The 20422-nt window shown below is 39.5% G+C and overlaps 1 protein-coding gene across 2 annotated transcripts in view; it reads left to right on the top strand.

The window, feature by feature from the left end:
* The window catches only part of LOC117372256 (serine/threonine-protein kinase BRSK2), a 240108-nt gene that overhangs the window by 217227 nt on the left and 2459 nt on the right, over nt 1-20422 (top strand). For both annotated transcript variants that reach the window (XM_033968031.2, XM_033968030.2), the window contains exons 13-18: nt 7040-7100; nt 9143-9350; nt 10422-10470; nt 12544-12667; nt 14794-14974; nt 17444-17533. In XM_033968031.2, coding sequence (XP_033823922.1) covers nt 7040-7100; nt 9143-9350; nt 10422-10470; nt 12544-12667; nt 14794-14974; nt 17444-17533 — 713 coding nt within the window. The remainder of the gene's footprint in view (nt 1-7039; nt 7101-9142; nt 9351-10421; nt 10471-12543; nt 12668-14793; nt 14975-17443; nt 17534-20422) is intronic.

The raw sequence follows: 20422 nt of genomic DNA, 5'->3' as shown, positions 1-20422 counted from the left end.
TCTGTAGTAAATCAGTGTACAGTAAAAGCCTGGAGATCCCCGAGGCCAATTCAAAACGCAGCAAAGAAGAAAGGTATTCACCAGGTGTACCTCCCGTAGCTAGAGACGTGACTGGGGCTGTGGAACGATGCATGGGTCCATTTTTTTTCCCCCTTGTGACAAATAAGTTTCAAGATTCCGATACTTTTAATTGGCTAAATTTTCAAAGGGGTAAAAGTTCCACATTTGCAATTCAGACTCTAAGCTCTTCTCTATTTCCATCGCCTTTTTGGTATTAGCCCAATTACTTCCTTTCACAATCTTAATGCATTGATAATCACTTTCTCTCACACTGTGCCCTACTTTACACTTGCGCACATAGCACTTTTAAATTTTCAAAAATGTTAGATCCAACCGCACACCTCAATCTGGAGGAAGGCGGTTTTAAAATCTATTTCTCCATCGCTACGACAACCAATATATATCATGGCGAGGTGCGTTTGAGCTCGGAGGTGCTGACACTTGTGACAGCGGGGGAGATTGAATCGTAGAGAGGTGATGGCCTGATCTCACTAACGATAGGCAGATTGGCACAGAGTTGGAGACGCCCTCAGATCTGCCAGACATAAATGTGCAGAAGAACATACAGTTAATCTACAGAGTTGTCCTGGAGTCCAATTTGCATGCCCAAAGAGGTTTCCCCAGCAACGGTGAATTATGATCTAATATTACTCACATTTGTAAAGAATACTCATTGTAAAGAAAACAGTTTTAAGCCTTTGCATGAAATTTGAGAGCAGGTAACGTGTAAGAAAGTGGCCTAATCTTTGTAATTGCCACTTGCACTAGCATTGTTTTGTAAAGGCCAAATCTCTTTCCTGTCATATCCAGAATGATGTCTCTCTGTATTTTTTAAACACATTGATATCAGTCTGGTCCCCACATCCTCTGCTGCGTCATAAATCAAATGTCATGTGATCATCCAGTCAGATCTGGTTTTTCAGTGACGCATGTGGAACAAAGGAGCTCATTGGTCACCTATGATTTACAAATAAAACCAAAGTTCTCTCACCTCAGATTAACAGAGTTTAACCATGAGTGTCCCTGTTTGGCTAATCCACCTGTCAATCATGCCCATTTGAAACGGGGAGATTCACCAGTGATCAGACTCACATCTTCGTAAAGTATTGAAGAAGTGTGTATTCTGGATCCCAGGCAACCAAATCTCAACTTTGATGCAATAAAAATATGCAGTTATCCAGTCTTGGTAAACATCAAGTCACAGCAGTTACCTGAAGAATATAGAATATATGTAAAAACATTTGTACTATGTTTTACCTAAAGACAGTCTTTGTTCACAAATTAATCTTAGGTGATACGCAGCTTTGTGTTGCAAACAAATCATCAGAGATCGACTTTTCCATGGCCAGTGCTGATACCAATTGTTTAGGATCCAGAGAAACCGATGGCCGATAAGCCCTACTGATATTTTTGGGCCAATATATAGGGCAGATTTTAGTCATTTTACCCAAATTAACTACTTCAATTTAGCACAAACCCATCCACGACCTTGTTTTACTGCAAACTGGGTAAGAGAGCAGTGTAGTCACATTTTGCAGCGCCCTCTCTAGACTAAAGTGTTTAAATAAAGTTTTATGCATATGCTCTTTATGCTTATGGAGACAGCTGTTGGCCAAACTAAATATCGGCCGCTGCTGGAGATTTAAGACTGATAGCAGATACGCCACAAACTGAGAATATCGGCCAACAGGTCTATCTCTACAAACGGAAAAGGCAGTGTCTCATAAGAGCAGTGGAATATGAAAAAGGTACCATTTGCCCTTGGCCAGAATGGCATTCATGTCTCAGTCAGTCTGTCCCAGGGTAACTTTGACTTCAATATTCAATAGACTATTACTACTGTTCATTATCACACCTCACGTGCATCAAATCTTGTCACTCAAACCTGAAATATAATCGATTATTCAGCGGAACCAAGGCTTGATTCAGATCTTTTTTAAGATTTTCACTCCCCTCAGGTCCGAAAGTCTAATCCTTTTTGAAAAGCACCTCTTTTTGTGAGCTGAATCCCCAAATCCTCACCTCTACAATCTCCATTTTATCGCACTGCCATTACCGTCTTATAAAACTGCATACATCACAGTGGAGTCCTTATCACATGTGACCTTTAAGCTGACGTATAAATCTCAATGAGAGTAAATGGGAGAGTTATTCCAAAGGTCCCCTGCATCTTTCTGCAGTGCTATTTTGAATCTGTGTTTGTTTATAGCCCACTAGTGCTAGTGTGTAGCCCAAATCCCTATCATTATGTACCTTTGCCTTTCTATCTTGTGGGATCCCATGTGCAGCTGACCTTCAGTCCCTCACGGCCCCCCAACTTTGTGTCAAATTGCTATGCTAATATGGAGATGCTGCTGTTTTTTATTGAAGACAGAGGGCAATACACGGTATACCAACTGATTTATCAAAAGTAATACCCCACGAGTCCTACTAAAAACATTAATGGCAAAAAATAACAAATACCAGAAGAGAGAAAAGTTAACTATGTCCATTAATATATACAGTCTGTGGTTGTGCTTCATGGATATGTCACTGCTTTGCTTGAAATGTTCCACTGTAAAGACATAATGAGACAACCTTTTGGTATAATACTCAATCTATTACTAATCTTTTACCCATCTTAACTTTTTAAAATGTTTTCCCCAGCCTCTCTGTGGTCTCATATCCAACACTTGATTAAATTCTTCCCCAGATTCTTTTCCCTTTAGTCTGGACCTTATCTCTCTTCAGCAGAAAACTTTTGTTGACAGGACTGGACACATTTTGAAGTTGAGATCAGAGGGAGTCAGGGAGCCGACTGTCTTTGAACCATTTTGACAGAATACTTTTCCAAATGCGATTGAATTTGGTGAGAGTATTTTGATCGCAGCACTGACTCTTGATTGATATACGTTGATTCTCATTTTAAGTAGAACTAAATCATGTGTCTCCTCAAAATACTACAATCATTTTTGAACATTATTGGCACTGGACATTGTTGGTGGTATTGGAAGCAGGAAGTATTGGGAGCGTTCAAATTGGCCTAAAATAAGAAAGTATTTTAGCTTTACATTACACAGATTGACTTATAAATAGCCTAAGAGCACCGGGTTATTTATCACATTTTTTCAGTGGACAAACACCAACTGAGCTAGTAAAATAATAAAAACTCCATAGAAAATGAGCGAAAAATGGGAGCGAAATGAATGGCACAAGTTACTTAGATTTTAAATACAGAAAATGTGACTCTCCCTTTGCCCAACACGACTGCAGGAAATCCATTGTTTTGAATGGTTTTGGCCGCTGCAGGTCCTGTGTTTGACTCCTGGCACCACCGTCTCCGTTCTCTCTTGTTTATTTTATTCCACTCCACATTCTCAGCCCAAAACCTCTTGTATCGGATCCAACCCCTCCAGCTCAACATCAGACCCCCGATGTGTGGCTCAGCCTCTGACCAGGCACAGAGTTAGCCTGATAGACTGATGGATAATAGACCAAAGACCAAAGTGAAGTTGCCAGAGCATTATTTATTCATTACACACATGTTATAACTGGCTGTGATACGTCAAATCAATCTTAACTTTTTTTTTTTTTTTTGTTTACCTCAAAACAACCTGCATCTTTTTGATTACTGAAATATTATTGCCATTTGTAAGTTCCAGTAATCAATGAAAATTAACATGAAAGTATTTTTAATTTATATATACAGAACTACCTAACCACAAATATCACAAAAATACTGTTTTTAGCTTGGATGGCTGAAACAGAAGGGAATGAAGATGGAAATTTCAAACAAGCAATCTAGGTAGGGACTCCCAGATTTCCCTCACCTCAGACACTATCTCCAGCTCCTCCGGTGGGACCCCAAGGCATTCCCAGGCTACCCAAGAGGCATAGTCCCTCCAGCGTGTCCTAGGTTTTCCCTGGGGCCTCCTTCCGCTGGAACTTACCCGGGAGGCATCCAGAGCAGATGCCCAAAACGCTTCTTATATCAGTGAATTTGAATATTCCAGAATTATTTTGTTAAAATTATATCATGGGACTTTTCTGGTGAGGGGCCCGCTACCTGCTTGTCTCCATGGAGATGTTCCTTTGCTGGGAATGTCCACAAGTATGTCATTAAACTGTTCTAGTGTTTTCACAACGAAAATGTACCTTTTAAACATGAAGTCTTATTGTGGTGTGGTCTGTATGGAGATAGATGAATGATTCACAGAATGGCATTAAACTCGAGTCAGTGTCAAGCTGCGGACTCTCCTCTAGAAAAGTTACATAGTAGCTCTTCAGATTTTTGCTTCCCAGTTTTCCCATTTTTCTCATATGTAAACCACAGAATGTTGCCAAGATAACTGCTATGTGTCATTTGCCTTTTCCCCATAAATAACACTCTTGTCAAGTGCCATTTATCATCCCTATGAAATCACTGCTCAGCACTGACAGCCCATTACTGTACTGCACCGCCATCTGTAACATTAGCGTCTATAGGGCCGCTCTTCCAACACCAGCAGATGCCTGGAGGCTTCCACAATATGCTCCTAACCGGCCCAAGGATGCACCGTATTTGGCGTTAGCGCAATTGACTGCATACACAATGCAGCCACAACAGTACGGGCATGTCTCTGAGAATCGTGAATGATAGCAACTGTCTGCTCAGCTGCTCCGAGAAGATGGAGAAGGCTTGGCCAACGCTGTCTGATCGTCTCCTACTCGTGTGCACCATTGTGTGATGTATCCACTCCACGCAGGCAGGGGCCAGTAGGAGTCAGATAAAAATAGCTGAAGTGTGGGTGTTTGCTATTTTTTCTTCTTTCTCTCACTGTGGCTGTTAGCGCTGCTGCTTTTTCCAGACTATTCTAAATCCTCTCCAGAGACAAACTCCTCCTCTGGTTGCTGCTTGTCTTTTAAGCAGAGGGGAGAAAAAATGTATAAAAAAAAGTGTTCATTCATATTTGGACTGTTAAAATGCATAACACGGCCTCCTCCTGCTTGTTTCCATTGTTTCTTTGGCTGTAACAACCCACGTTATGGCATAAAATGTATCTATCTCCATTGAGAATGTTCGAGACGGTTTAACTTTCTACTTCCATAGAATCATGTAAGTGACGTGCCACCTCCAGAAAGTTACATACTGTGCCTTTGACATGATTATGCATTCGATTTGACTGATAAATCTACCTAGTTGTGTGACATACATTTACACAGCATTATTTGGTGAATAAAAATGTAAGGAAACACTCAGAAAATGTGTTACTTCCCCACAAATTGTCGCTTTATTTTGGAACAAATTTGGTGTATTGATGACACAGATACAGGGGGATTCCTTTTATAACTCAGCTCTACTTTGTGTGTATGAAAGGAAACAAAAACACAACTCTAAACTACATATAACATCTTTATTTGTACCCAGGGAACCTTCTTGGTCCTTCTTTTACTGTGATACAAGAGCACTAACCACTCAGCCACTTTCTTGTTTAAACATGACCTGTAAGTGTCCTGGTACATTTTGCAAAACCCGCTCTAAACTTTCTGATATCTTATTGATAAACTAGACTGTGCTGCTCTACCTGTGGGTGCAAACTCTTGTATTCATTGCCTCCAAATGTTTATGCTCCCAAATGCATGAGTGATGAAACGGAGTGAGCACAAGAGGCGCACGAGGAGGGGGTAACTCTGGTCTGAATGACAAACAGGAACAGTGTTGTGACAGTGTGCAGCTGCTGTTTCCTTGTGTTGACAGCCCTGTGTGTGTGTGTGCGCATGTGCATGAGAGCGTGCACATGTGTGTTTGCGTGCGTGCGTATGTGTGTGTGTTTTTGATGGAGACAGATTGTTCATTTTTGGAGCCGGCCCTGCGCTCACAGGGGTTATTGACGGCATCTGCGAGAAAAATATGAGAAATAGAACACAACCAAATGTCCCTCTGCATTTCCGCTTTGCAAAAACTGTCGTGGGTAAATGATTCAAAACTCACGGTCTGAATATTAATTTTGATCTGAGATGTTTTTAATTTCTGTCGTCTTATTTTAGTCAGTTATCTGCTAGTGAAGTGATAGATAGTGCTGCTTGAAATGAGGACTGAATATGATCACTGTAGTAGTTCAAATCTTCAAACAATGAACATCCATGGACTGTATAAAGAAGTGGACTAAGGGAGTGTGACGTCACCTTTAGCGTTCGACTCCAGTTAAATGAAATCCACTGAGGCTAGCAGTTATAGGGGCGAATTTGGAGCTGATTTCCATATTTGGAATTCCGACTGCAAGTATCATAGCAACCAAAGAGCCAATCCTGAACGAGGATGTTGAACGTAATGTTTCCCACCTGCACTGCTGGTTTATCTATTTTTACTGTTCATATCTTGATTTACAGACACAATAGTGAAATAAAAACACCAGGATCATGTAGAGCGGGTTAATACGAACATTTTAAGACCAAAATGACAAACTTGACAGCAGCATTTACAGAGATAAGGGACAGTTTTTCAATAGAAAGTGAATTGGAGCCAGAGTCGACGGATCCGGAAGTGCACTCATGCTTACTTCCTATTTGGAATGCAGCGACTAGCGGGTTAGCCATGTCCATTTATATATATAGTCTATGTAAAATTCTAATCACTACACACTGCAAATCTTGTATGCACGGTGTAGTTTTTTAGTTTCTTTCTTGTTTTTTGCTGCGCTCCCTCAAGGTATTCCAATTCAAAAAAGCCACTAAAACTATTAAGAGTGTAAATTGGCCTATAGATTTCCAAGTGGAGCAATTAACCAACAAATTTGAAAACTCATTCTGCGGCATAATTGGTTTGAGAGAGTGCCCGCGAGTCAATGCGAATAATGCCTGTGTTAGTTCTGTTTCTAGGTGTTGTGTTTCTGAGGAGCAGTAGCAAACTAGCGCCATATGCTTTAGTGCTTTGCTAACCTCCGAGCTGCACACGTGTTAAGTGGAACATTGAGCTTGTTCGCATGTTGACCGGTTTGTGTGCTGTGTGTTCTTGCCACAGGTCGCGGTCTATTAGCGGGGCCTCCTCCGGTCTGTCCACCAGCCCTCTCAGTAGCCCACGGGTAAGTGTGACCTCGGCTGCATGCGTGTACGCCCCTTCTGCAGGTGTAGAGCTGGACGTGCGCGGGGTTAAAAGTGCACTCATCACAACTACGCTGTCGAAAAGACATTTGACCTTTAAAGCACGACTATATCTTCACTTACAAATCAAAGGGAATATTTTCAACATGTTTCTTCGGCGCTTTAGAGAATGTCAAGAAATGTTCCAATATACAAAACGATGATCCACTTTCAAAATATATTGTTTTGGCGAAATTTTCTTTATTTTTAATTCTGTAAAGCTGTTGTAGAGTCCTAAAGCGTGTAGCACAGTGCAGCATAGCATCAGTCTAGTTTAGTAGTAATAATAATAATACATTTTGTTTATATAGCGATTTTCAAGACACTCAAATACGCTTTACGGAACAAATATTAAAAATGTAAAAAGAGCAATAAACAAATCATCCAGGAAAGAAAAAAGTTAAACATTAAAAGTTAATGTAAATAGATGGGAATAGTTAGTAGTTCTCAATCTTTTGCACCAAGTACCACCTAAAAATGTGGTATTCCAAGAACTGATCCAATGTTTTTTCCTAAGAAATCATAAGCCTTAAAGATGTACCTGAATGTGGTCTTCTTTAGGAGGACTATATCTGTATTGTTTCCCTTATCAGTGCGATTATGCCTTATAGCACCAATATTACAAAATTATACTGGGGGATTTCTAAGATCTGCTCCTAAAATCCTGAGCCTTCCAAAAAGCTGCTCAGGGAATGCCCCAGATAACAAAAACCCGCTCCCCTTGCTCAACTTTTCCAGCTGGGTACCCTCAGCAGGGCTCAAGAGAACTATAGTCTGCGATCCTATAGAGGGACCACACTTTTTGTTCTCATCTGAAAAGAAAATTGATTTTGCAACACCTTGATCAAAAAGTGTGTGTTGTAGTAACTGTGAAAAAAACAACAACAAAAACCCAAAACATGTAGGCGGTAATCTCTGCCCATTTGTCCCTTCGTAAGTGCAGGGAAGCTTTAGGAAACATTCTATTGCTTATATTGTTCGGGCAATTTCACTATTAGATTTCAATATCAACAAATAGCTGACAGGAATTGGAAATTTCATAGCGATGCGAGATCTTATAATCCACCTTTTGTTATTGAAAAAAACAAATTGTCTTCACAGCTGGCGGTGTGTGTCTAGCACTTGTGTGTCTGCCTCCCTGCCTGCTCCAGCCCTTATGATTTAACAGAGCGAGTGTGTTGTTTTCTTACGGTTTTTGTTTGTTCCTGTCGATTCTTTGAGCCACTGAATGCTCTAACTGCATGTTTCTTTCTTTTTTCTTTTCTCTGTAATGCTTCAACCTCTCCTGCGCATATGAACAATTGGATATTTCCATTTTGCCTTGTGTGGTTTGTTCTTTTGCACTTTTCTTGGTGTATTTCTTTATTTTTCCTTCCTTATTCCTGCTTTTGTGTGTCCACGTTGATCCGTATAACCCCAGCCTGTCCGAAAATTCTGTGTGCCGCCCCAGTCCCCAGATCTGGCGCAGTCCCCTAACTCCAGTCCGTGCCCTTCTCCGGATCCGCTTTTCATTCGCGCTGGCCCCAGAATTTCCACTCCCAACTCCCTCTCCCCGGATTGCGACTCCTTGCCAGTCCCGATGTCGTTGAACAAGACCCAAACGCTCCCAATTAGGTCCAACGCGCTTCCCAAACCCCTCCACGCCACGCGCTCTAACCCCCTGCCCGAGTCGACCAGTGATGCGGTCAAATCAGAACCGGCGTCGCCAGATCAACCGCCGCCGCAGCCTCAACCCTCGTCCTCAGTACCACCAACCCCCTCCTCCCCGTCCAGACCCATACCCCCTCCCACCCCCACACACGTTCCATTCTCCTACATCAACAGCCCCCAGAGAAGAAGGTCCTACTTTGCGGCCGGTCCCCAGTTCTCCGTGCCCCTGACCCCTGCCTTATCGCCCATCCGTTTGCACCACTTCCACCCGGTAGCACCCGTCGCCTCTCCCCCCTTTACTGACCATGCACCCAAATCTATCCCCCTGATACAGGTCACCCCGCACCCCTCCCCTCGAGGAAGCCCTCTCCCCACACCCAAGGGAACCCCGGTGCACACGCCCAAGGACAGCCCGTCCGGGACCCCCACCCCGACACCGCCGCCCAGCCCGTCCATCGGAGGACTGCCCTGGAGGACGCGTCTCAACACCATCAAGAACAGCTTTCTGGGATCGCCACGCTTCCACCGCAGAAAGCTGCAAGGTACTAGGGCTAGTCTGGATCTAACTGGTCACCTTCAGTCTACTAAGACGTGTAGATGGATTATTGTAGGTTTGGGATTGGTAAAGCTGAAGCTGAAACTAGGAACTGGCGTTATCTTATCTGAATATTAATATTTATCATTATGTTCAAGTATATTATTGTAAATATTATTGTGTATTTGGGATTTAAAAATGACATTTCAGCTTTACAAACTTAAAAAAAAAAAAAGAAAAATTATTATAATGAAGTGCAGAAGAGGGACAACTGAATGCTATGTTCATTTTAACACAAACTGAATGAAGAATATGCAGTCAGTGGTGGAAAGTAACAATGTAAAGTACAAGTAAAATACTGTACTGAATTTTTAGGTATTTGTACTTAACTGACATACATTTTACAGTGGATACTTTTTACTTTTACTCCACTACATTTGAGAGCAGGTATCTGTACTTTCTACTCCAGTTTATTTTTGATCTGGACTGAAAAGTAAAAAGTACTTTTCATATGATTTTTTGTTATTTTGTGTTCGAGTTCAAGTTCAAACTTCGTCTTTGAGCAAACAAAAATAAAAACACGAACTTCACCAGAAAAATTAAGAAATTGATTTGCATTCCTATGGTTGACCAAAATCTGTATTTTTTTTATTTTTTTTTATCAATATCACTACATTTAACAACACTTGTGTGAAATACTTTTACTTTTGCTCTTATTTTTAAACAGATACTTTAATACTTTAACTTAAGTGGATGTTTTTTATGTGATACTTTTACTTTAGTAACTTTTTACCTCTGTATTTGTGCTTTTACTTACATAACACAAACACAAAACTGAGTACTTGATCCACCACTGACAGTATTTGAGAGGACAGACCAAATGTACAGGACTTGTGACTATTTACTATTGTTTCTGGAGGTATCATACAGAAAAGTAAAGTAATTCAGGTTTAAATATCTTTATAACAGTTATGAGTTACGTTATCATTGGTGAGAATATTAGTATAACAAGTGTAAAATATCCAGAATGTAATGTAAATATAATCCCCACACTGTTTATATCTGAATCTCTTGACAGTTCCCACACAAGAGGAGATGTCCAGCCTCACTCCAGAGTCTTCCCCAGAGTAAGTACATGTATCCATAGCTGTATTAGCAGTACATCACCTACGAGCTGTTGTACACACTCCCGTCTTATACTTTGATGTTACTCTCCATGAATGTTTGATTTGGCCAGCTGAGTTCACAGTAATGACCCCGGGTTCTGTAATAGCGGAGCGGTTCAGCGGGAGGTAGTGGAGAGTGGTTATGAGGTGGAGGGATGCTATGAGCTCCCAGGGGCTTGGTTACTGAAGCTTTGGCCCAGATATGCCTGTTTGCTCGGCTGACTGTCTAGCTTTGGATGTTTCCACCTGGCTGGGGAAAAAAAAAATCTGTTGTAAATAGACAAAAGCTGGGGAATACCTTCTGGTAGGGGGAGGGTATGCGTCACTGGCTGGTACATTTATATGGAGTTCCAGAAATGTGAAGAAAGACAAATCAAAAGTTATGATGTGAAATGAGTCATGTCTAAAAATGTCATCTCTAAAATGTTCAACAATTATTATTTTGATCACTTGCAGTGGAAATAACCGATAAACTCATTGTACTTGTTGCCAAATCAATAGAATTTAAGGTCAATGCAAAACTTATTAAGTGGATATTAAAACCAGAGGTGAACAATTGGGCAAACGGAGGACTGGACCAACGCAAAGATTGGTCTAATGATTAGTCATAAACAACCTGTAAAATATAGGATACTGTAATTTAAAAGAAAAAAATCTACACTACCAGTCAAAAGTTTGGAAGCACTATCTCATTCAATGTTTTTTTTTCTTTATTTTTACTACTTTTTACTACATTTTAGATACATACAGAAGACATCAAAGATCTGAGGCAAGATATATGGAATTATGTAGTAAAGAAAAAGTTATATTCAAATCCTCAAAGTATCTACACTCTGCTTTGCTTAAAAATCTTTAGCGAGTTATTTAACTTTTTTATATAATATCTTGCCTCATATTTTTGATGTTTTCCATATGTTTCTAAAATGCAGAACGTAGTACACATAAAAATAAATAAATATGTGTCCAGACTTTTGACAGGTGTTGTTTTAACGTAGACTACCATTTAGGGAGCTATGTAGCAAAGAAAAAAAAAAGAAAAAAATCTACTACATATTTTTTCAACATAGCGAAAGGTGGGTACTTTGACGATTTCAATATAGATTTAAAAAAATATATTAAAAATGTACTTTAGGGCTTAAGCAAAATGAAAGAATGTGCTATAGTATGTTTGGGTCATTCAATTAGAAATGTTTGGACTGACTGTGGTGTAGTGTAGGCAGAGTGTTTGCCCATCAACTGCAGGGTAACCAGTTCAAACTACACTAGGCTCCAGCTTCTCACACTGTCCAACCAACTATTATCTGATTTCAGGTTATATATATGTAGGTTTTGACAAGTAAAGTTATGCAAAAAAAGGTAAACTAAAAGTGTAACATTCCATTGTACTTTCAAATACAACAGTTACTCTAAAAATCCATTCTCTTAGATATGTAAACACACCAAAAGTCAGATCTGGCTATTGGTTTAATAGAGTTTTCTAGTTATCTGATAAATACTGACCGTGTACATGTACCTCCACTGTATAACTGTGTGTGCAGCATGTTTTTCTTCATACTAGGAAATCCTCGCTTATCCATGCTGCATAATCCCATAGCCTATATCTTACTTCACATATCTGATATCTTCCGTATGTATATAAAATGTAGAAAGTAGTAAAAATAAATCAATTTTGCTGTGCTTAAACTTTTGACTGGTAGTGTAAAAGAGAGAAAGGGCAGATTTAGGTAGTCCAGATGAGCATTTTTTATTCATTATGAGTTTATTTGCTGTTCAGTTCAGCCAGAGTAACTTAGGGGTTTTCACAGTTTTCACATTTCCAGTTAATTAAGTACACACACTGAACACGTGTGTATACTTAAATAAACACATCACCAATCTCTATAATGTAAAACGTCACGAAACCTCCCCTGTTGTTTATTGTAGCTGTTTCACCTGAGGGCTTTCTATGTTTGCTTCTCCAATCCCCTACAGCCACACTCTGTTTCTCTTTACGCCGCATTAATGAGAACACCTTTTTTCACCTTCCCCCTGCAGGCTTGCCAAAAAATCCTGGTTCGGTAACTTCATCAACCTGGAAAAAGAAGAGCAGATCTTCATCGTCATCAGGGACAAGCCTCTCAGCTCCATCAAGGCGGACATCGTTCAGGCGTTCCTATCGGTACACACACACAAAAGAGCTTGGTTCATTTAATACGGCGCTCCCTTATTCCACCAGTCCCCTGCCATCTGCTCCCTGCCCTCTGCAACGGTGACTTATTACCTCAGTCAAGGATGTTAGGACTGTGCCCCGAGAGGTTTGGTTTGTTAGTGTGATTTTGAAATGGATGGACATTTGAGAAGTGTTAAAGCAAAGGGTAAAGTCAATAATCTTGGTGTAATGTGTAAATAAAAACAAAAAAAAACAACAATAACTAATAAACCAAACAACTCTTTAACTAATGATGAATATTACAGTCACTTTTATTAAAATCAGAAAACATTGAATAAACAGTCTATTAAAATTTAAATAAAATAAAATTAAATAAAGACTACCCAATTATTTTTATATATAGAATACTTCAGTTTGTAGTGTTGTTTTAATTTTTATTATGCCTCAAATTCAGTAAAAAAAATTGTAATACTTCAATTTTAGCGTGACTTGAAAAAAGGCTCTTAGACGCTAATGGAGAGGTTGCCGGGTGCACAACTGTCTGTCCAATTAAGTCACCGATTGAGTCAATTAAAGGTCGATTATGTAACTTTTCCGGTGGAGAGTCAGCCAGCTGTCGCCATTAAACTTGTCTTTCTCCATGGACGTAAGCAGGCCAAGTTAGATGTCAGATCTGTGGCGAGGCAAGCCCACTCACAGTAAGAAGACATGTTTTTCAAGATATAGTTTTTTAGTAATAAAATTTGATATGGATACATGCAAGAGACAAGCTTATAGAAGGCCATTGTGCTTGTGTCCGCCATATCGTTTTAAATTGCAAAAGTCATGTAAAACAATATAAAAGAAACAAATCCCCTGAGTTCTGTGTTAAAAAACGGCGGTGCCCAATGGGGGTTGACATCACCGTAAACATTCGGTGGATAGGAGCACATCACATTAGCGAGTAGCAGTTCTGTCTCCATTTATACTGAAATTACTACGTGACACTGCTGAATCCTACGCGTATCACTGATTAAGAAAATAAAATTGAAAAATGAAGTTAGTACAGAGCAGTGGGCGTGTAACGTGTCAGTGAAAATGGGAATAGATCAACAATATGGCGTCTTGAAAATAAGCGATTAAAGATCAAACATGCACGAGTGACTCCAAGTACAGCTTTGGGTGAGTAAATGGTGAGGGGAAACAACTATAACATGATTAAAAGCTCTAAAAATGCTTTAATGCCATTCTATGAAATATTCCAGGCAAAGCAGTCATATCTACATAGAGAAATGCAGGTGGCGAACTTCCAAAAAGAGATGTTACATAGTGCATCTTTAACCAATTCCACCATTGCAGTGTATTTTTGAGCAATATACGCAATGTCATCTCTTTCTGGTATTTTTTCCTTTCAGATTTATGTAGCAATCCACTAAAGTGCTCGCAATCAGCACTTCTATTTAACTGCAGACTCACTGGAGGTCAATAGAAATCAACTGTGCATTGATCATTAGCATATAGATGTTGTGGCCTCCATACTTTGAATTGAGTGAGCGCTTTATTCTGACACCGGGCAAGAAATTGAGAAAATGTAGTGAAGACAAGCATTCTGGGAGTTCTTAAAATGTGTTTACGCAAACATTTGGACACAGCCAGTCAATATCCACAGTGCAGAATTGACCAGAACAGCATTTTAGATTTTACAAAGTGCAAGGTGCCAAGGTGGGTCAGTGTCAATTTGGTTTCCCCGTTCCTTCGAGGTAGCTATTTTCTTTTGCTGTGTAATATTAGCTGGTATTCCGGACAGGAGATTGGCACTCAGATTGGTGGAATTATAGCTCTCAGCATGCTTATGTTAATGGAATGTCAAAGCCTCTCTACAATATGGCCACACACGCGACAATACTGAGGCTCACCTGCTCATCGGGTGTATAAATTCATTTTAGCTACAAATGTTGAGATTACATTGCTTAAGTCTTGCCCGCATGCATGGCTACTCCCAGAGGCAATAATCTTCTTAGAGTTTTAACCATGCCTAGGTGGAGGAGGTCTAATTAGGGCTTGTTCACCTTGTCATTTGTAACACATAAGGAATAACAGTATCCTTTAATCCTATTTAGGCTATTTATTTGACTTTGGTTGTCTCTCCGGAGCAGATCCCGAGCCTGAGCCACAGCGTCATCTCCCAGACCAGTTTCCGGGCGGAGTACAAGTCCACGGCAGGTCCCACGGTTTTCCAAAAGCCTGTGAAGTTCCAAGTGGACATCACCTACACGGAGAGCACAGCCGCCACCAAGGAGAACGGCATCTACTCAGTCACGTTCATCCTGCTTTCAGGTCAGGGCTTGGGCGAAATGGAGAGGAATGTGATATAGTGTGTTGAGGTCATTCGATTTATAATGTTTGGACTGACTGTGGTGTAGTGTAGAGTGTTTGCCCATCAACTGGAGGGTAAGAAGGTCAAACTGTGCTCTAGCTTCTCATACTGTCAGAAATCACTGGTTGTGTTGATCTCCACATCAGCCAAGTATTATCTGGTTTCTGGAGTTATCAGATTATTTAAATGACATATAAACAGTTAAAAGTTACATTTGACTAATCTGATTTCTCTGATTGCTCACTTTTATGTAGGTTTTGACAAAGAAAATGATGCAAAAAAAAGGGTACAGTGGTCCCTCGTTTATCGCGGGGGTTACGTTCTAAAAGTAACCTGCTATTTACGAAATCCAAAGTATCAGCTTTATTTTTTTGTTCTCTATGTTTTTGGCTGTAAAACCCCTCACCACACACTTTATACACTTTTCTCACACAGGCATTAACATTTTCTCACATTTCTCTCTCGTTTAAACTCTCTCAAAGTTCAAACCTTCGTAGGCGTCTTTGTCGGTGCAGAACGTTTCATCGACATTGTGGGTTTTGTCGGGGAGAAAACAAATTGCAAACGTACAGCACTTCAGAGTCACACTGTGATCCAACATTTATGTAAATTTGTCTGAACACATTCTGCACTGTACAGGAGACACGGCACGGAGGAGACTGATGGACAATGGTCTACAGTCCAACAGCCAATCAGGACGTAAACTAAAACTGTAACTCTCTATTGTGCTTTCAAATACAACAGTTGCTCTAAAAAATCCATTCTCTTGAGCATGTAAAGAGCTGGTTATTGGGTTATTAGACTATTCTAGTTTTCTGATTTATACTGACCATTCATGTTTTTTAGCATAATAGGAAAAAAGGTTATTACATGCACTTTAATAGGATTGCTCTTGTTTACTAGAGATGGTATAAAGTTTGTAATTTGCAAGTATTTAGTAGAAATAGTAAAGATTAAATCAACTTTGATTCACTTAACCGTAATGACAGCAGTAGCAGGAATTTCCTCCTTCCTACTTTAAACAATTTACTTTTTAAAGACTTGAATCCCTTGAGGGTGTCCTCAAAGTCTCTCTCACTAGATATTTATTTTCTTATCTGAAACTACAAAAACTTCAAAAAACAGTCAAAATTGGCTGGTAAAGGCACCAAAGTATAGTTGAACAGAATACAAAGATAAGACTTATTTTTAATCATAACACCATGCGGTAAGCTGTAATTGTTTCCTTATCCAGCATCAGTTTTAATAATACCATCAAAGGCAAAAGTGTCACCTAACTTCACTATTTATCCTTGTAATAAGATCATTGCTCATTTTGTTTCACTGGGAATGTTTTTCATAAGCTATTTATAACCGGAAGAGCTTTAGGGTGTAGGCAGGATGTCAGGGCACTCCAACAAAATATTAAGATGACTTCTTGGGGGAAAATAAACTTATCATTCCAGTAAATGCACCAGAAGAGCAGTTTCGGAGTGGTGGTGTTTTCTTGCCAAAAAGAACGCTGCCTACGGATTTTCAAAGTTTTTTCCCATTTTGAATGCTTGATAAGATTTCCCCCTCATCCAGCCGCCCTGTGCCTGCCTAAATGAGGTCTGGCTACGCGAGATTACATACTACTCAATCATGCGTGCTGCCGAGTGTTGTGTGGATACAGTTTTTCTGCCGCTGTCACGGAAACAGTGGCGGCTTTGGAGTGAGCCGATTGTTCCGTGCCACTGACTGTGTAATGTCCACAACAGGTCAACAAACAAGTCGCTCACTTCATCAGGCACTTCACTTCTGTCACACCCAACCATCCGTACAGACTTTTTAAACTTTTAGGGCTGCAAGAACGTATATATTTGCTCAATTTGCACAGTTATGGTTCTATAAAATTAAGAAGTGTTTGTATTGCTGAGTTAAGCCATTTCATTTGATACACTTCAATACTGAAACTTTATGTAAGCTCAAAACTTTGGAAAGCAATTTTGTTGACAGTGATTTTGGCTCCTCAGAAAACATTTGGCATAGCATCTTATCTGCAGTTAACAAAAAATTACAAAAAGAAAAGGAAAAGAAAACTTAAACCGATCTAAACAATGGTTAAAGTTGGAGTAAACAATGACTGTACCACATAAAACTTTTGGCAAGATGGAAGTCTGTGAGAATTGCTGGGAAAGGGGGAGATTTTGGGGTATTCTGGGTTTCTATTCCGTCACTTTCTGTGCCAAAAATATGCTAATCTGACTGAATATGACTCACAATCTCTGCTGGAGATGGTGAAAATACTCTGTGCGCTATTTGAGGAGTTGAAGTGTCATTACATTAGCACACATCTGACATTACTGCCACTTCTTCATACAAAATGTTTTCCTACAGTTGTGCAGCTTTAAGTCATTATATCTGGATTAAAGATGAATCAGTGTTTCTTCTCCTTGTGTTGCGTTCAGGGCCCAGTCGGCGTTTTAAGCGAGTAGTGGAGTCAATTCAGAGCCAGTTGTTAAGCACACATGACCAGCCTGGGGTCCAACAACTAACTGGTGAGTACTGACTTTATCTATTACTTTTTTCTTTTTTCTTTTAACCCAAACTGATTTTTGTTTTCACTACAACCCAGCAAAAGGGTATCTACATCAGTGAAAAATTACCAGAATTCTGATCTGAAATTTCAGTAGTTTTGATGTATTTTTCTCAGACCTATAAGCTGCATTCACGCTTGTCCCTGTTGGGTCCGGGTTTGAGCCCAGTTTAGTCCTGATGTAGACTTAGTTTGTTCACATTCTAGTCCTGGTTTAGTCCTGCTCGTCCAGGATTAGTTCTAAGATTAGTCCCAGTGCTTTCAACAAATTTCTCCTCCGACAAAGTGAAAAGTGTTGTCTTATTTGAAAAAAAAAAATACTGTACCTGTCAGAAATATCTTGGAACAAGTGAAATAAATTAGTCCTAGAGATTAAATGCATCTAAAATTGTAACTACAGTAGGGTTAAAATACTACTCAGTTTTAATATTCAGAATTCTGGTCATTTTAGCTAAAACAGATACTTCCTTTTTGCTGTGAACCCACTCCATCCGTCCCATCCCACCCAAGCCCACTCAATCCCACCTCTCCCATTGCTCCGGCCTATAGTCCTCTTCCCGTGCCTGGTCTGATCCTGCGCTCCGACTTCCCGACGGCTTCCGCAGCATGTCCTACCGCCACGTTTACCTTAGCGCTCATGACTGAAATAGTAGATCAGTAGTTTTCTTTAGTGGACGACATCAAAAGTAGGCTGAGCTGATTGGCATTCTGCTACTCCTACCGAGACTCCCGAGAGGGGCTTGTCGCCATGGCAACACAACCTTACCTCAACGTGCTCCCATAATGCCATGCACGTCGCAGCAGCGGCACACCTGGCAAACGTGCTACTCTACTCTTGTCTGGTATCACTTATTTTTGTCTGTGTTACTATGGTACTAAAAAGCTGTCACCTCACAATTTTTTATTTTATTTTATAATTTTTTTTGAGCTGCAAGTTGTTCTTGAATACCATTAATGAATAAATAGTCATTAAAGAACAGCAGAGGATTGTGTTAAGTTAATTTGTAAACTCGATAACGTTGTTATTATGAAGCTAAGACCCATTATGTGGTCTGTGGATCGCTCCAATCACAGTGTCAGGTTGTGGTTTTCCTCTGCATTTAACCCAGCTTTTAATGCCACTGTGGAACCTGTCAGAGGCAAATCTTGAGCCTGGAGAACCTAGCTGGAGCATCATCCTTGTGCATTTTTTAGGCACAGTCAATCACAAAGCCTTCAACCAGAAACTATCTTGCATCCACCAATGGAGTTAAGATGTTTTACAGTTCCAGACCCCCTCAAAAACATCTTAAAATGTATGAATAAACAATAAATAAACACATAAACCCTCACGACTAACTTACACAAACACGCTAAGTCAATATCACTAACTGACACATTTTTATTCTTTGCCTGTGAGCTTTTCTTTTTTAAGACGCCCTCCTTGTCATAGCTTTGACACCTGCTCCCTCTGCTGGTCACTTTTAAAACTACAAGCAGCTCATTTTTATTCCATGCAGGTTTTCTCAAGTGTTTCCCCAGATTTTACAGAATTCTACCTAAAAATGGGGTTGTTTTATATCTATTAATGGAGTATATCATGTACAACAGAAAGTGAATTCATTTAATTCACTATTATCTTTATAAACGTGCTTTTATTTGGTGAATATCTTTGGTTTTTGAAGGTAAAAGAGACTAGAACAGATGTAGAACCAATATAGAATAGATAAAAACAATATAGAGACCTTTAAATTTACATCTGACCTCAAACATATTTCCCATTCTTGTTATTATTTGACATTTCAATGTAGTTTAAGAATATCACTTGTGTTATGTAATGCTATTGACAGGTTGGCAACACTATAGTCATTTGTATTTTGTACATAATGCAAGACTTAAAGTGCTAATCCCTCTTTATTAAGCCAAGATGAGCTCCTTATTGTTTTGACCTCCCCAGATACAGCTAGTTCATTGACCACATAAAAGCAATTATGATTTGAGAGAGCTCTGAATACCAATTATAGTCATCCGGGAGTTGCATCTCCTTAACTTTCATTGTTGAAGCAATCTCAGTTATGTCCTTAAGCCGGCATGAAGAGAATTCCAATTGTATTTAGATGTTTTTTCTATTTAAATAAGTTCTTGAGAATTTGCAATGATCCAAAAGTAAAACATGGATGTCTAACCTGGCTGTATTTTTGTTGTTAAACACACAAAACACAAAATTATAATCGGATTGTGCGTTTTCTTGGCCATGTTAGAAAGTGAGTCGGTTCAGATGGAGTGAATTATGGTGAAAATCTGTGTTTATTTGACTTTAAAAATAAAAGTTTAATTAAATATATTAGAAAATGCAATTAAAACTATAATGCTATTTATTTTGTATTTTTTTAATATTATTTTATCTTTATTTACTCAATATTTTACCATTTGCAATGACGACCTGGCCAAGAGGCAACATAATACAACTCACAAACACTCACACATCAGTTATAATGTGAAACAGTGAATTATAACATGCAGATTAAAGATATAAAAGTCTGTTATAAGTAGCTCCACTCATTTGCTGCACAGAAATGAAACGAGGAGCAGTCAAAAGCGGTGCAGGCTTTAGGAATGACCAGGTTAATGTAGCTGTAGGAGCAAAGATGTGGATGTTTAGTCGTGAGCTGAGGTAGGAAGGAGTAGTTTTACTAATTAAATACTTGGAAATGAATAATAACCAGTCAGTTTGTCTGTGGGTGTGGAGAGAGGGCCACTTCACCAGGGCGTAAAGTGTGCAGTGATGGGTAGTAAATGATGCACTAAAGCAAAACAAAAAACAAAACAAAAAACACATTTCTTTTATACTTTGCTGTGAAAATCCATGGTT

This window comes from Periophthalmus magnuspinnatus, chromosome 6 (genome assembly GCF_009829125.3).
Source record: "Periophthalmus magnuspinnatus isolate fPerMag1 chromosome 6, fPerMag1.2.pri, whole genome shotgun sequence".
Taxonomy (NCBI): domain Eukaryota; kingdom Metazoa; phylum Chordata; class Actinopteri; order Gobiiformes; family Gobiidae; genus Periophthalmus; species Periophthalmus magnuspinnatus.
This window is presented reverse-complemented; position numbering and strand designations above follow the sequence as displayed.